General features: G+C 35.8%; 1 protein-coding gene across 2 annotated transcripts; it reads right to left on the bottom strand.

Annotated features, from left to right (window-relative positions):
- Positions 1–650: 650 nt before the first annotated feature.
- Positions 651–17,325, bottom strand: LOC121384996. 2 transcript variants are annotated; one of them, XM_041515519.1, is made up of 4 exons: positions 17,260–17,325; positions 15,115–15,215; positions 5,908–6,091; positions 651–1,217 (listed from the first exon to the last, which is right to left on the bottom strand). In XM_041515519.1, the coding sequence occupies exons 1-4, from the start codon at positions 17,300–17,302 to the stop codon at positions 991–993; spliced, it is 555 nt and encodes a 184-aa protein (XP_041371453.1). In that variant the 5' UTR covers positions 17,303–17,325; the 3' UTR covers positions 651–990. The 2 variants fall into 2 exon arrangements, with proteins under 2 accessions (XP_041371453.1, XP_041371454.1); XM_041515520.1 differs by lacking the exon at positions 17,260–17,325 and adding an exon at positions 15,670–15,778.
- Positions 17,326–17,877: the final 552 nt, after the last annotated feature.

Genomic DNA, 17,877 nt, shown 5'->3' with positions numbered 1-17,877 from the left:
TATTGTCACAGACCACTGACCTATTACATGACCTAACAAAGTATTACTTAAAAAAAAAAATATATATATGATTTTTCCCTAAATGTACTTTATTCAACCATCTACGTAACCACCATATTCCACTTATTAATGATATTTTGTAAAAAACCCAACTGAATAATGGTAATGGTTCATAATTCAAAAACTAACATTGCTGAGAGGGATGACATGGATTTCACTCCATTATGGTTTAGTTAAAGTGATGCAATAGCTAGATTTGGTCTGTAAACATTGATGTAATTTTGATTTATTATTTATTTTTAGAGAAATAAGGTCCTTAAATCTGTGACAGTATGCCTTTAAACTGGTAGTTTTTGTTTGAAAATATAACACGTGTGCACCCTGGTTTCCATTATCGACACACAACGAGAGACAGTTTTGCATGCCTACCACTACAACATCTGATGAAATAATTAACCCAGTTAACACTGACGCCACGCTTAGAGGTCAGCGTCTCCTGTGATGTCACCACTGCCCCCCCCCCCCCCCACCCCCTCCCACGCTGAGACGTCAAACAAACGGAGAACAGATCACATGACCTCATTTGCATATCTGGGCTTCAATAGTCCGTATTACCACTGTTTATGTTGAAATTGAAATAGCATCTAAAGTGCTACGATAATGGTTGTTTTTTTAAATACACTTTACACACGTATTCACTTCACGTTTACCACATACGCACATTCCGCTGAACAAGGCATTTCGTGGAATATAAGGACAATACAATGTTTGTACAAAACTTGTCTACATATTTTCAAGGAAATAAATAGTAGCGTGTTTGATATACTGTGCAAGGTTACTTGCAGTGCTCAACCCAAAATCGATTACAATCTTAAGAGTTTCAAATATAAATATTTAAAAGATACATGAAGTTATACCTTTTATAACATAACCTGTGTGTGTTTACATTTATGTTTGTCCTTCGATCCGGCCTTGGGTGGAACCAAACATTTAGCCTAGTCTAAGGACACTTTTGGGTAGAATTACAGTTCCCAAATACTGCAGACTTGACAGAAATGGACTAAAACCATCTTGCTGCCATGGTTCCAGTATCCATGGAAACGAACGGTAGAGGACCGTGGAGAGGTGAGCGAGGTCGTGTTGTATGAAAGAATAACACGACACAAACATTCCGTCCACCACTAGAGTCCCTGCGTCCGTCACTGGAACGTACAGACCTGTGTTCAAAGAAAAACAAAACAAATGAATGTAACAAATGTGTAACCAAACTTAGCACTTTACAAATGAACAATAAAACCCCCAATGACCCAGATAACTCTACCACTAACCATAACACCTCAGCCAATATCTCCACCACTAACCATAACACCTCAGCAGGTAACTCTACCATTAACCATAACACCTCAGCAGGTAACTCTACCATTAACCATAACACCTCAGCAGATAATTCTACCATTAACCATAACACTTCAGCAGATAACTCTACCATTAACCATAACACTTCAGTCGATAACTTCACCACTAACCATAACACCTCAGCCGACAAATCTACTACTAAGCTCCAAACTCCCCCGACCCTTTAAAAAATAATATTTCTAATGATGGATATACCATTATGAAACATTATTATGGTGATAATGTTGATGATGATGTTGATGATGATGGTGGTGATGATGATGATGATGATGATGATGATGATGAAGATAAAGATGATGTTGATGATGAAGATAGTAGGTCTAGCTGTAGTAATAGCAGCGATGGTTATTAGAGAGAAGTCAGCGATGTGGTCTTACACCTCCCAGATTCAGTCGTTAAAGTTTACTCTGGGTTGGAGCCAGTATCGTGATTCGATCCCAGTACCTATCGTCCCTAAGTATAATATTTTTAACAACACCACAAACTGGCAAAACTTTAAACACTAAATACCGTAAATCGTTAAAAAAAAACCATGCATAGAATAGAAACCTGTTTCGGTGAATCTCAGTTTTGCTCTATAGTGGAGTGGCTTAGGGGAGTGATCGGGACTTTTTGGCCCAAAGAACTACATTTGGCACAGGTGTACAAAGGTCACGGTCAGGTCAGGTCAAGATCAAAAGTCACATTTGGACAAGATCCAGGAAAGCTATATCAAAACACTACATTAGACGCATATTTAGTCTTAGCATGTACATGTTCCCAGTTTAGACGTCAAAGTCATGTCGAGGTCAAAGGTCAAACTAAACTGGTATGCAAGAAGTGAAGAAAAGGTCAGAGACTTTTGCAAATTATACAAATAGTTTGTTTGCTAAACCCTCAATTGTTCTTTATATGTTCTGTATATCTGGAACATGTTGAGGATCTAACGAGTGCAAACGTGGCACCCGTGAGCAAATTAAAAATTCAAGATGGCGTCCAAGATGGCTGTCCAAACATAGAATTGGTAATATATGTGAGTTTGTCACGTTTGGCAAAATGTTGATTGCTATGACTGGATTTTAGAGGTGCGGCGATTCATTGAGAACTAATCTCAGCTAATCAAGGCATGGCAACGTCATTTAATCCCAAGATGGCCATCATACGGTGCTATAAAATCGTATACATGTACGTAATATTACCTTGTTTTGTTGAGAAAGAGATTTGGACAACTCGCTCAGGGCAGAGACCACGTAGACACGATTTTGTGGAAAAAATGTAATGTCCTATTTTCACAGAACTCGCAGATCTACAAATAAAATAGCAACAGCGGTGGCATTAGCGGCAATTATTGCACTACTGGTAGTAGTAGCAGCAGCAGAAGCAGTAGTAATAATAGGCCCGTACGCAGAAATTTATATTGGGGGGGGGGGGGGGGGGGAGAGCATAATCGACTTGTTAAGTTGCTAAGCGGGTCCGGGGGCATGCCCCCCCCCCCCCGAAATGTTTTTAAATCTAGAATGCAGGAGATGCATTTTCCTGCATTTTGGGAAGTAAATTTGTAATGTTTCTTCATACAGTTCACATCGTCGGACTATTTAAAAAAATTTTACACATCCACGGACGGACCTCGACAGACTATGGGGGTGCACACGCAGCCCTCGCACCCCCCCCCCCCCCGTAGTAGTAATAGTAGTGGTAGTAGTACTAGTAGTAGATGTAATAATAATCTTAGTAGTAGTAGTAATAGTAGTAGTAGTAGCAATAGTAATAATGGTAGTAGTAATAGTAGTGGTAGTAGTACTAGTAGTAGATGTAATAATAATCTTAGTAGTAGTAGTAATAGTAGTAGTAGTAGTAGTTGTTGTCATAGCAATAGTAATAATAGTAATAGCAGTAGTATTAACAGCAATAGTAGTAGTAGCAATAGTAATAATGGTAGTAGTAATAGTTGTGGTAGTAGTACTAGTAGCAGATGTAATAATAATCTTAGTAGTAGTAGTAATAGTAGTAGTAGCAGCAGTAGGAATAATGGTAGTAGTAATAGTTGTGGTAGAGTAATAGTAGTAGATGTAATAATAATTTTAGTAGTAGTTGTAGTAGTAATACTAATAGATCTACAACGAAAAAAATAGATAAATGTAATGGCAGATGTAGAAAAGATATAGTTTTTATGGCAGACTGCATTCGTTAAAATAAAAGGCACGAAGTCACGCCAGTCACATATGATTCGTCTATAATGTAGAGAAAGGTCTTTATAAATATATACTGAATAAAACTAGAAACTTCACATTTTAAAAATCCTATTATATTCAGTGCGGCCGATACCATATAACTGATATTGTTACATAATGAAAATACATCTGTATTCTTATTGGTCAAAAACCAGTCACATGACCTTCCGTAAATAGTGATATTGCCCAGGGGGATTTAACCAATGAAAATGAAGATGAGACAAAATTCTATCCAATTAATGAGCAGGTAACGTAATGCAACGTCAACTGCCAATTTCTAATGTAAACAAACTTGTGACAAAACGCTTTGCTGTCCTTCAACACAAAGATAACATCTTTATTCATACCGAGTTTAATTTCAGAAATACGATAAAGACAAGGTCAGTAATCGTCAAATTGTTTAAGTAATACCTCACAGATTTTGAAATGTACATGATACATCAAAATGCAGTTGGAATCTGCACTCTCGGGATTTTCTTACCAAAACAAACGTATTTGGAGGTGATTGATAACTGTTCAGTATAAATATATGTTCTGATTGATCACATTTTGTGTTTTATTTTGCTATTAATATGATTTTGACATTCTTGATGGTTATAATGTCTCGAATTTGATTTTTATTTTCATAATGTTTCGACTGTTTTACATTCCACTACTTGTAATAAAATGTCATCAGTTTTAATGCATTGCTGGCAATTATAAGCATTGGCGTATTTCGATTCTGATAAACAAACCATGAACGTACTAGTCTCATGGATGACATTATGTAATAAAACAATTATTGACCACTTTTCAGGCAATATCATGTTTTATGGACCGGAAAACCTGATGTTGACCTCGGTCAGTATCAATTTCTTCGGTCCATAAATAGAGAATAACTAGTTAATGACGTCGGATATCTGCTTTATGCTGTGAAGGTACGAATAGGAAATTCCGTGAGACTCTGCCAAGCGTAATGTCTCATTCGACCTGAACAGGATGAAACAGATATCCGACGTCATTAACTAGTTATTATCTTTATCCTGCAGACCATAACAATTAATGGGAAAAGCTATTATTTCTGTTATTTCAGCCACATTGTAGATGAACTAGAGATCAAATGAGCGATTTTGTAAAGTAGGCTATGCGTGTGACGTCACATGAGTGACGTCAAAAGTCATATCCTGCTAGTAGCAGGATATGACTTTGCTTTATCCGTCAACATGATCTGTCAATAGAAACTGTGGTAGCAGGATAAAACCTGATATTGCCCTCAATGACGGTCACAAATTGATTAGTATTGGCCCGTGATTGGCCCGTGAGCAATATGCAGTTGGGTTCTGGAAGTCACGGTGATATCAGTTCATGCCATAACTGACCCACCGCCAAATCGATCATGAGGATGTTATCATGGTAGTATTGGCAAGTAAGTGTCCCGTGTGCAATATGCAGTTGGGTTCTGACAGCCACGGTAATGCCAGCCCACGCCTTAACTGATACCCCCCAAATCGGTCATGAGGACGATTGTCGACCAGAACGTCTCCAAAAATGGTCACGTCGATCATGGAAGTCTAGTGTGTATCTGGACTCATTGAAAAATATATCCCTATCCCAACCTAGCCTATTACCCCATTGCATATGACGTATACATCATGGGCAGCAAAGTGTTTTACAGTTGAAGGTGGCATTATGTTAGGGTCCACGTGAGTAATGATGACCTCTAGGCAATGGGTTTCGAATCAGCTGACCGATGACCGACTCGAGCAGTGTTTTATTCGGATGGACGCCCCTTTCACGTGCACCTTCCCGTAATGGGCTTCTCGTTCTTAATTAGTTTTCGAGTTGCCTTGAGTAACCATATATCGTGCACTTATTTTGAGGTTGGATTTTTTGTTTACCTTGTTTCATTCGATAATAATTATTTTCATATTTCGAATGAAATATCCTTCACTGAACTTTTATTAATCTTGTAGAAAGAACATTTGCATATACTTTAATTCAATTAATTAGGGCACTCTCTATGACACCATATGATAACATTGGTATCGGAACAGTTAATAACTGTTGATAGATTTACCTGTGCTAATATCTATATCAAACAGCTAACAGATTTACCTGTAGTACGATCTGTATCAAATAACTGGCAGATTTTCCTGTAGTAAGATCTGTATCAAACAGCTGGCAGATTTACCTGTAATAAGATCTGTATCAAACAGCTGGCAGATTTACCTCTAGTAAGATATGTGTGAAACAAATGACAAATTTACTTGTAACAAGATTTGTACGAAATGCTAGTAGTTACCTGTTAGAATTCGATGCCCTGACCTAAGATCCCTCATTTCCATGTAGTTGCCGTTGTCCAGTAGAAGACGAACATCACCGGGAAAACATTTAGCTTCATTAAGACTATCGACAATACAGCAATCAGTAGGATCACAGCCGAATTCACAAAACTGTACGTCTTTTCCACAATGACATCTAGCTCGCTGTGTATAGGAATTGAAATGAAAGCAATATTTATTGAACATCTCATCACATTATAGACTGCAGCTATGTGGAGAAGGAAAGGGATGTTGGTTTATTAAGACAAGACAAGAATTTACTAACACTCGGGCCGTTGCACAACGGCATAGGAGGAATATATACATATACAATAATTATTTATAGCATTCAGGTGACAAGATGATTGATAATAAAGATATACAAAGACCAATAAATAACATTCTATAAGAACAAGGTGTATAACAAAAACTCTAAGTATATTAGATACATGTACATATTTAAGAACATCGTTATACACATACCACAGGTTGGTGTTCATATATATATATATATATATATATATATATATATATATATATATATATATATATATATCTAGATAATCTAGATATGCATCATGTGTGGCCAAGTACTTATAAGCCAAGTAATTATATATTTTTGTTTGTTTTGGTTAAGGAAGTTTAAAGTGAATAAATATCACATTTATAAAATGTGCTAAATTCTTTAATATTCGGATTCGCTTACTGTTCATTAATTCTCTAAATGTATAAGTACTTGGTCGTGTATAGTGATATAATGGACCCTTAAATCATGAAGAAAAAAATACAAACAAAAAGATAATGAAACTCATCACCAATATCATTTACGTCACATAGTGAGTGTACAAAGTCTCTCATATATAGATATGTTATTCCAACGTCCAGTTTCAACGGGTAAATAATGGTTAAACATTCTAAATGTTATGATAACTGACGACAGCTTTTCAGGAAGTATAATAAAATAATTTTCAAGAAGTAATTTTTCTTTATATAGCTCGTAACCCTTCCCTCTTGATGATTGCGATAAGTCATTTCTCCATATTTGTAAATATTTATCGTATTGTCTTTGTTTTATTTGTTGCGAGAGACAGTTTGCTGATATGAAAAAATGAGATATCCATATATTGCTCATTCCTAAGTTATCCAAAATGTTTTTGATAGCGATGATCCAATTATAGTTGATTCCATTAGTAAGATGACCATTTAACATAGTTTTGTATAATAAGAAAAAGAATTTTGATTCTTTTTCTGATATAAGCCGTGTCCAGTAGCATATATAGCATATCGTTCTTCTATGTATAAGTAATTCTTCCTAAGTCTCCGTATAACATAAACAATGGTGTTACTTTCTTAACAAGTAAAATATGTCTAAAGAAGTTGATTTGTACAGAGTTAAACATATCATTTTTCTCGTGCCCTCAAATTTTGCAGCCATATAATAAGATTGGAAGGACCATGGAGTCGAATATTTTAAGTTTGCATTCAGTTGATAGACGGTATTCCTTTGATTTCACTAGCACAAAGTTCATAGCCTTGGTAGCCTGTTGACTCAGCCTGCTCTTGGTAGTCCGGAAGTTATTTTATTTACTAAAAGTAACTCCTAAATATTTGTATTCTTTATCATTTTATAAAATAGTGTTTCGAATCTTAAAACTATGTTTATAATCTTTAGCAGTTCCGTTAAAAATCAGTATTTTTGTTTTGTTACTATTAATTTTAAGTTTCCAATCATTGCAATACTGGTAAAACGTATTTAAAGTTTGTTGTATGTCAGCTGCATTTGTTGCTAATAAGGCCGTATCATCTGTATATAACAAACAAAGGATGTGCATAGCAATGTCCACCGGGTTTTCTTGATTATTTGTCTTAATTGGAATTTCTTCGCATACCTGGTTGGATAAATAATCTTCTAAGTCATTGAGATACAAGAAAAACAGAAGAGTGGACACATTTTCGCCTTGACGGATACCAAGGTTACTAGGGACTAAAGCTGATTGCTGATTATTTACGGAAATTAATGATTTTAGACCTTGATACATCTGGTAGATAATTCTGGAAAATGTACCGGTTATTTTGTAACAGCTTTGCCAAAGTTGAGTTCGAAAGCTTTCTGAAAGTCAATAAAATATCAATATGTGGTCTGTAGTTGAATAGCCTTTACAAAATGCAGTCTGTGCCTCTTTAATGATATCGTTTTCTTCAATAAATAAGTTTAAATAGCTATGAAGTAAAGTTGTGAATAGCTTAGAACAACAGCAGAGTAGTGTAATTGGTCGATTATTTTCGGGTAATAGTCTGTTTTTAAACATTGGTATAATAATATTTGTAAGTCATTCCTCATGTAGAACACCGTGATCAAATATAGTACTAAAAAGTTTAACATAGACTGGCATGTTCAAGGTGGAGGTTGATTTAATATATTCATTAGCTATTTTGTCTACACCTACTGCTTTATCGTTTTTTAATTGTTTTATAGCTTTCATTATTTCATCTTCACTGCATTTCCCGTTAATAAAATGGCAGTTATTGTTTACTTAGTTTAGTACCTGATCCATATCAAAATCCATTTGGTTATCATCATTGGGTTTCTTCTTATTTAAATCACTGACATACGCAAACAAATTATCTATAGAAGGGAGTTTTTGTCCAGGTTGCATTATTCTTTATTCTTAAATATTTTGTAAAAATATTTGGGTCATCTGAACGTAATTGTCTAATTTTCTTTTCTGTCTTCAATTTAATACATGAATATGCTTTAAATATAGATTTCTTATAAGACTAACTAGCATTAATTAATCTAATTTTATTGTCTGCATTTGTTATGTTTTGTGTATAAACTTTTAGCTTCGTGATACTTAGTTCGTAAATATCTGCATCTTGCTCCGAACCACTTGTTCTGTGACCTTTCACTCCCACTGTTGTTGTACACGCGCGTGTGACAGAATGTCGAGACTGATGTGTCTAAAATAGATTTTTAACATATCGGCTGTTTGATTAACACGTGTTTTTGTATCAACAGATGTGTCGCCTAGAACTAGAGAGATTTTTTCAATTATATTATTGTCTATATTATTAGTAAATTACTCAAATTTACTAGGGACCCATTTACGCACATTCTGTCTATTGTCAATCGAATTGTTTGAGTTACTGTTAGTGTTGCATCTGCAAGTATATGTAAGTACCAGTGCACAATGTATATCTGACAGAAGTGGATCAAACTCACATATTTCAAAATCAGTAATAGTTTTAAAAACATGGTAAGTACCTATAGCATAATTAATTAGAGTGCAATCTTTACCGGTAACTTTACCTATATTTGTATCATTTCCACATCTGCCATTGAGAATATAAGGATATTAAGGTTATGAAGTTTTTATATGTCAGAAGGAAAATTATCCATATTAGTATCATCAATATAAATATTATCATCAACTGTAGTGTAATCAGAACATCTGGTTCTGGCATTAAAATCACCAAGCAGGAGCAGTGGTTTTCCTGATTGCACAGTGTCAAATATTATTCAATAATATTAAAAGTGTCATCTTTGTAATATGGTGAGCACCAACCATTACACAGTTACTATCATTCTTAGTCCGAGTGCCTGTGATACTAAACCAATACATATACTGTGAGTGATATGTTTCATTAATTTTAACAATATTAACCAGTTCATTCTTAACACTAATAACAATGCCACCAGAGGGCCTTATACCTTTTCTATTATTGAAATAAGTTGTAAATCCTGGAATAAGATTTTACATGCATTCAGTTTCATCTGTTTTGCTTTCTAAAAAACATAGTACGTTATATTTCGATATTAATAATAAGAAATCAGGTGTAATTAGTTTACTTCTCAAACCACAGACATTCAAACTGAGTATTCGCAAATTAATCCAGTCACTGTTCAAATCAGTATTAACCGTATCATCAATATCTAAAGTTTGGCTTCCAACCTGTTATCAGTATTTGTATGATCACATCTTGGGATAGCATCTGTATTTTCAGTATTATATTTACCATATGTACAATGACATCTTGAATATCACTAAGTACAGTTAATTCAGGATCAACATAATCATGTTGTGGGTTGGTATTATTACATGTATGTGCATTATTTCGTGAATTTGAATGGTCGAAGCTGGGAACTGTATTGATATGTAAACTATTATGATATTTACAACATGTGCCATTGACATCTTGAATATCTCTAGGTACAGTTAATTCTTGATCAGAATAATTACACCTATGAATAGTACTATCACATGTATATACATTGGTGTGTGGATTATGCACATTGCCTGGGTAAGTATTAACATGTACTATGTTTTGTAAGTTACATACATGTATATTTTTAGTAGTAGGTTGACTATCATTGTGAACAGACAGTTCTGTGCCGTTCAGTCCTGTACCATACGTCCTATTAGATGTAGCAATGTGTACACTGTTTGGCGAATTACATAAATTATTTTTAAATTGACTTTCATGAGGTACAGACTGTTCTATGTCAACATGGTGATATACGGGGTAAGCATTTTCTAGTATATTAGAAATAGAACATTGACTATCATTCTGTACAGGATGTTGTGTGTCTGCAATATAGTGTGGATAAATATTGTCACTAATATTAGGAATAGGATGTAGACTATCATGTTGTAACGGCAAAGTAACAGCAGTTTGGGGTAAGTGTTTTCTGGTCTATTAGGCATAGAACATTGACAATAATTGTGTTAAGGGAATTTTTTGTCAACATGATAACAGAGGGGGTAAGTATTTTCTGGTATATTAGGTGTAGGGTATTGAATATCGTTCTGTACAGAAATATCTTTGTCACTGTGATAACATATGGGGTGAATGCTTTCTGATATATTTGGGATAGAACAAATTGGATGAACAGTAGAATTATCAGTCTGTACAGAACGTTCTTTGTTGACACGGAAACTGATGAGATGGGTGTTTACCTGTACATTGGGGACAGAACAAGTGGAGTGAGCACCAAGTTTATTTACAGTATGTATCCCTCATGGCCTGTCCGAAGTGCCAGCTGCTCCATCTACTGGCATACCACTGAATCTGTTGCTGGTGGGAGCTGGAATAGCACTTTGGATAATAGGTACTGGATAAGTCTTTTGGGTGGGAGAATCTTTGCTGTTTCGTTTCCTTGATGGCAATGCATTCCTTTCGGCGAGTGTTGGGGTGGATACTTGGTTGGTAGTCTGGGGTATACTGCCTCAGGGAATATTCTTTTCCACGTCAATGAAAAGCTGGTCAATTTTAAGGAATGCCCTCTTGTTGTTTCACTTTGCTTGTTTGTAGATTTGGTACAGCTGTTTTCTTCTCTCAAAGATTTCCTGGGAGGGGGGGGGGGGGTATTGCTGACTGATTCCATAGGGTTTCCCAGCCAGCTTCCTCGCAGCCTTTAAGACCATGTGTTTAAGCTTGATTTGAATTGGCCAAGTCTGTGTGACTTGGGGAGGAGCGTCTGTAACGTCAATCTCGTTTTCGAGAAAAGTGGATAATGCTGCTTCCGTATCCTCACCTTGTCCACTGTCTGGAACGCCGTAGAACAGCAGGTTAAACGTCATAGCTCTGTGTTGTAAATAAAGTATGTCATTGTGGATTTTATCATGTTCCATTTGTATGTCACTCAGGCTCTTGAATAAGTAATGAATATATTCATGTGCAATTTTCATGTTTTTAGACAGATCATCTACCGTTCTTTTTAGGTGATTCATTCAATATTCATGGAATCGTAGGTATTGCTGATGAATTGACAGCTATTCTCTGCCTTGTTGATTCGATCATGGGCCGATTTGATACTAGTCTTTAACTGAGTCAGCGTGTTTTCGATGGTACCCGTTTAGTTCTCGATGCTTTCTAGCTTTTAGGTTCTCTTATGGATATCACCGACAGTCATGGTTAGTCTAGATATTACTGGTCACATAAAATCTGTACCTACAAGGGTGGGCTTACAGTAGTACTGCATGGCTGTACTTTAACACTGGTTTGCGTGAGTGAAGAATACATTTGTTGTGGTTGTTGTTGTTATTGTTCGGGTGGTAATGGCGAACATGACAATGGCGGACCTGGTTGGTAATGAGTCTGTTGCATCTCACTTGAAGGACATAGCAGATGTAAATTCATCTTCATAAATCAAGGCTAATATTCGTTCCTCGTATTCAGCCTTGATACATGTCGTCAAGAAATCGTGCCACAAATGGCTTAAATTTCATTGGATGCGATGAGATCTGATTGCAACGAATCGCAACGCTCCTTATAGATTCCCTTGTTATTGTAAACAAAGATGGCAGCGTCAGCGTCCGGCGGTTAATTTTTGATATTGCTTTCAAAATTGTCACATGTTACCGATGCTGTGATTGGTCAGCAATGTCATCGTGTAAGGGACATAATCGGTGTTACAAATTTTCTTCCAATAGAGGGCGCTAGTAGTGGATATCAGTAATCTTGACTACATGTATCAAGGCTGAATACGAGGAACGAATATTAGCCATGATTTATGAAGATGATGTAAATTGGGATTGCTGTGTTCTGGCGATTTTGTGATATCTACAAAATTCGTTTGTGCTACTGTTAGCGAAATGGTACTCATTGGACAGATTTTAATGATTTACCTGTGTAAATTTGTGAGATAAAATTTCTTGATCACCATCTTGTCACGTGATAGCGACGAATCGGCACATTTTAAACTACAACTATTTAGAAAGGAAAGGGATGTTGGTTTATCGACACCTAAGCACATTATAGACTACAGTTATGTGGAAAGGAAAGGAATGTTGGTTTATCGACACCTCAGCACATTATAGACTACAGCTATGTGGAAAGGAAAGGAATGTTGGTTTATCGACACCTCAGCACATTATAGACTACAGCTATGTGGAAAGGAAAGGAATGTTGGTTTATCGACACCTCAGCACAGTTTACACTGCAGCTATTTAGAAAGGAAAGCAATATTTCTTTAACACCTCAGCTTGCGTAAGTGAGTATAAGCTGAATAAACAAATTGTCCAAGAACTAACAAAACCTCGTATTTTTATGTTTTACAGAAGACGAAAAAAACCCTGTTTTGTTACAAGCTCTCTCCCCCACCCCCCCAACATTCCTAACTTGGCTTCAACATGTAAGAGCCAAATGCTATTTTCTACAAATGAAGATTTGTAACATTAGTAAATTGTCTGCTACATTCAAGAATATGGCCATTCTAATTCACTATGCAAATAACGCAAAATCTGATTGGATAATCAAATCCATTTGCGGTAATGCAACCAGCATTAACGTGTCGGAAAATTTGGGGATTATATTTACATATTTATATGCTACTTTTTGCTGTCTAGTTGCATACACGTATTTGTTAAATTTCACCCTTGAATCTTTTTGAAGCAAAATATGTGTTGCTTTAAATTTTATGAAAAATACTGTTTATAAACTTGAGTGTGACGACACATGTGTGACGCTAACAGGAAAGGATGTGCACATTTTACAGCTTTTGACTTAATCACAGCTTAGATAAACACATGACAAGGCAAATAGGTATAAAATCAAACAATATTACAGTCTGTCTATAGGACACTTCAACAAATGTAACAAACATATGTTCAAATATTGGGCGCTATCTTCCAAACTGGTGATGATGACGACACACTGTTATCCAAATGACAACGATAACGGCAAGCAGCTATCAGGTTGTCATCCTGTACGCTGACAGGAAACGAGTGGACATTTTACAGATTTTAAGCAAGGGACAGACCAGAAACGTTATGAAGTGGTTTCTTACATAGATAATTAAATTTATTAAATATGATAAAAATAATAATTACATTTTGGCCGAACCAGTACTTACAAACACTAATTTTCTGACAGGTAATGTTTCCGAAATAGATGAAAATATGGCCGAGGCCTTCCACAGTGATACTCTGCCTCAAGGGATTTTCTGGTCGAAGGTGGTGGGTAGACCACTGACCACATTATACATATAGAGGTTAGTACAGCTGAGTATACGACCACGACTGGAAGTACTTACATTCCTCTCCCCAAAGTTCTAGCTGATAAAATAAAGCCATATTCAATATTCAGAATGAGAATCAGAAATGTTTTATTTGGTCACTATTGGCTACACTTCATCTCCTTGATTGAAAAGCAGCACCCAGGTAGAGTGTGTAGATACCACACCTTTGAATCTGAGCTTAATCCGAACGCAATAGACATACCCATTCCCTTATCACAACTATCCCAATAAAAAAGTAAACTGACATTTCTATTAATGTATTTGGATTTGACAAGAACGAGGGTGTATTCCGCTTACACAAAAGTGCATACTAATTTACAATAGGTGTAGATTTAATGTTACTTAGCTTGGGGAATAAGAGACACTTTTGTTTGGTTCGCAATTTCAGTAGGTTGATGGGCAATAGAACAAAACACGGACATCAAAAAAATTACTTTCGTACATGTTTACGTGCTTTTACATGACAGGATTTGTTAAAGAGTCACACACACACTACTGTAATTCATATGGCCTGCAGAAAGTGAGATTACCAGAAAATTATAAAGAGAAATGAGTGAAATTTAAAAGCACACAAAATCAGCTTAAGGTACCATTCAAAATTTAAGCCGACGTCGAGTCAGTCACTCAGAAAATCTCTCGCTGTGTTAATAATCCCACTTTTTCAACTATCACTTTTTCAAAAGCATGATATATCTGGTCTCTCTCTCTCTCCTCTCTCTCTCTCTCTCTCTCTCTCTCTCTCTCTCTCTCTCTCTCTCTCTCTCTCTCTCTCTCTCTCTCTCTCTCTCTCTCTCTCTCTCTATATATATATATATATATATATATATATATATTTCTGCCCCCTCTCTCTCATCTCTCACCCCCATCGCGCTCTCTCTCTGGAGTAATAATAATAAAAATGATATAAACAAAAATAATAATGATAATAAACCGACTATATGGGATATTGGAGTAGAGGTGCACATGCAATTTTTGTGTCCATTTCCTGTGGAAAAAAAGTGCTCCAGAACGCATTTTGTCTCATAAATAAAATACTATTAGATTTGTTATAACAAAACATATGTATACAGTTTCAACAAAAGGTTAACGCTCCAGCACTGAGCTACACCCCGCCCCTGTAAAATTACAAAGCTGAATAAACTGGTACGCTGATTCAACTTGTACATACCCTGCGGAATCTGTCCAGCCTGTCCGTTAGATCGCGTTCTCTTTGCAGCGTATCAATTACATCGCTCTTGTTAGATTTCATTACATAGCACTTCACTAAAACTATGTTATCTGGCGAACACCTTTTATTTAGTTTTAGTTTTATTTAGTTATTCACAGAACCCGTGTTTGCATTTTAACCAGTCACAACCACAGGATTTGGGTCCTGCAAGGAGGTTAAATGTGTTTCGTTAGTATTACACGATGGAACAAGTCATACGCATACACTGTATTGTCATACATATTGACCATATACAATACAGCGTACGTGCCTGACTCGTTCTATTGAGTATATATAATAATACAATGTACGTGCATCGAGTAGTACTAACTAAACACCAACAAACTCCAACCAGGACCCGTACTACCGAGGTCACAACCACAGAGCTGAACTAACAGGATTATTACAGAAAAGAACAATAGAACAAAAAGCAAAAACAAACAAACAAACAAACAAAACAACCCAGAACAACAAATATAAACCCACAAAAAACCTCACATATAAATCAATCCTTACAATTCAACACAGTAGTAGTCTGACATTTCCAAGCAGTAAATATACTAATTATTTCAAATGAGGTTATACGTACAGTAATTAATATGTAAAGAGAATACACACACACACACACGCACACACACACATACATATATATATAGAGAGAGAGAGATAGATAGATAGATAGATAGATAGATAGATATATTATGTAACCTATGCCATGAGTAAATGTTAGCATTAAATTACTTCAATCGATTATTAATGTGTAAACTTGAATCAGATATGTAAATTAACACAAAAAAGGTACATGCAGTAGTAACAGCCATGTGTTGGGAAATTTCTATTATATTGTAAAACATTGATACACTCAACAAAAACAGACAACCATATACACACAATAAGGAAACAAAAACATAAAATATATTTAAACACACATTCATTCGTATGTATCAACATCATTTTGTTACTTACACATAATAAATATATATAGAGAGAGAACAACACATGACTGGCTATCGGATACCTTTATCTTATACCACGTTTTAAAACGTGAAAGCGAGTTGCACCTGTTTTTCAATTGTAAGATAAATGGTATCTAACTGACAGGAATGTAGTATCATATTTTTACATATCATCAAAAATCAGGTTTTAAGCAAATTTAGATGTCTTTTCTGACTAAAAACTATTTATGGCCTTTACTCTTGCAGCCATCGTGCGCGTCACAAAAAAATCAATGTCAAGTTAACTATACGTCACAATGTAATCGAGTTTTTCATTGGGTGGTAGGCATTGGCGACCTTGTCATCACCTAGGAACAGCCAGTCATACGTCATGATTTTGATATCGCACACATATGCGTTAACAGTATGTATTATAAAAAATAACGAATGATGTTCGCAGCAACTGGTGTGTAAGACATATTATTAGCCCACTTGATATGTTGGTGTACTGAAGTTTGAGTTTATAATAAACATCACTGTGTATTATTATATTTAATTATCAATAGTAATTTACCACAGTAAAACCACTGTTGATTGTTGATTTGAATTTCACAAACCCTAACCTAGCTCGTTCTCTTTGTTTGTTTGTTTGTTGTTCTTTTGTTACATATTCATCTCCATTGGTAGTGATATTCATCTCCTTGGTACAGTGTAGATAAGATGTTTTCGGCTGGTTTGGTATACCAGGGTCCCGTTTGTATGTGTAAATGATAATCACAACATTTGTTATGATTGATAAAGTCGTGAAGATACGTAACCATGCTTCACTACAGATGAGAGCTCTACTGAACCATATTAAAATAAAAGCGAATACATGTGGTAAAGGGCTCGCTTGATGCACGGTCGATCTATGATAGAACCCGGTCGGTGGGCCCATTGGGCTGTTTCTCGTTCCAGCCAGTGCACTACAACTGGTATATAAAAGGCCGTGGTACGTGCTATCCTGTCTGTGGGATGGTGCATACAAAAGATGGCTTGCTACTAATGGAAAAATGTAGCGGATTTCCTTTCTAAGACTAGGTGTCAAAATTACCAAATGTTTGACATCCAACAGCCGATGGTTAATATGAACAAGTGTGTGGTTTTCGCGTTGTCAGCTAAATGTACTTACCGGTGAACAATCCTAGAACTGTTAAAAGCATAACAAACTGCATCTCTACAGTTTGAAAATCGACAGATGTCAAGTCATTAAAACAGTATGACAGTTAGATCATTTTAATATATACGCGCGTACCATGAAATTCAACACTGATATCACAATCATATTATAATACATGCACGAAGGTGAATAGTTTTAATATCGTATTTAATTATACCTCTTTGGCAGGAATATTATAAGTTGTAGAAGCATCACGAGGGGTATATGGCTTTTTATGTACCCTCTGTGTGTTCTTTTACCCCGAGCCGAAGGCGAGGGGGTAAAAGAGCACACAGAGGGTACATAAAAAGCCATATACCCCGAGAGATGCTTCTACAACGAATTTATCTTGCCGACATGTTAAACCATATAGCCAAATAATCAAAATAACGCCAGACAATAATTGTTAACAATTTATTAACGGAGCCGTACCACGCGGACGCGAACGAAACCACTTGCCAGTGACGAAAAATAGTTCCATCGATAAACGAGTTTTTAACTTCAAATGTTTGTAATACGAAATTGTCTGAAACAGATATTAATAAAAATAGAATAAAAAAAACACTTTTTTTTTATCAGAAATGTATGTAG

The sequence above is a fragment of the Gigantopelta aegis genome, chromosome 11 (genome assembly GCF_016097555.1).
Source record: "Gigantopelta aegis isolate Gae_Host chromosome 11, Gae_host_genome, whole genome shotgun sequence".
NCBI classification, from domain to species: domain Eukaryota; kingdom Metazoa; phylum Mollusca; class Gastropoda; order Neomphalida; family Peltospiridae; genus Gigantopelta; species Gigantopelta aegis.
Note: the sequence above shows the minus strand (reverse complement) of the source record. Positions and strands in the feature narration are given on the sequence as shown.

Excerpts from the sequence above, each read along its gene's own strand:
- LOC121384996 (XM_041515519.1), bottom strand. The coding sequence starts at position 17,302 with ATGCAGTTTGTTATGCTTTTAACAGTTCTAGGATTGTTCACCG. Across the intron at positions 6,092-15,114 it reads GGCTGGACAGATTCCGCAGG|CGAGCTAGATGTCATTGTGG; the intron begins GTATGTACAAGT and ends TCCTATACACAG. Across the intron at positions 1,218-5,907 it reads AGGGCATCGAATTCTAACAG|GTCTGTACGTTCCAGTGACG; the intron begins GTAACTACTAGC and ends CTTTGAACACAG.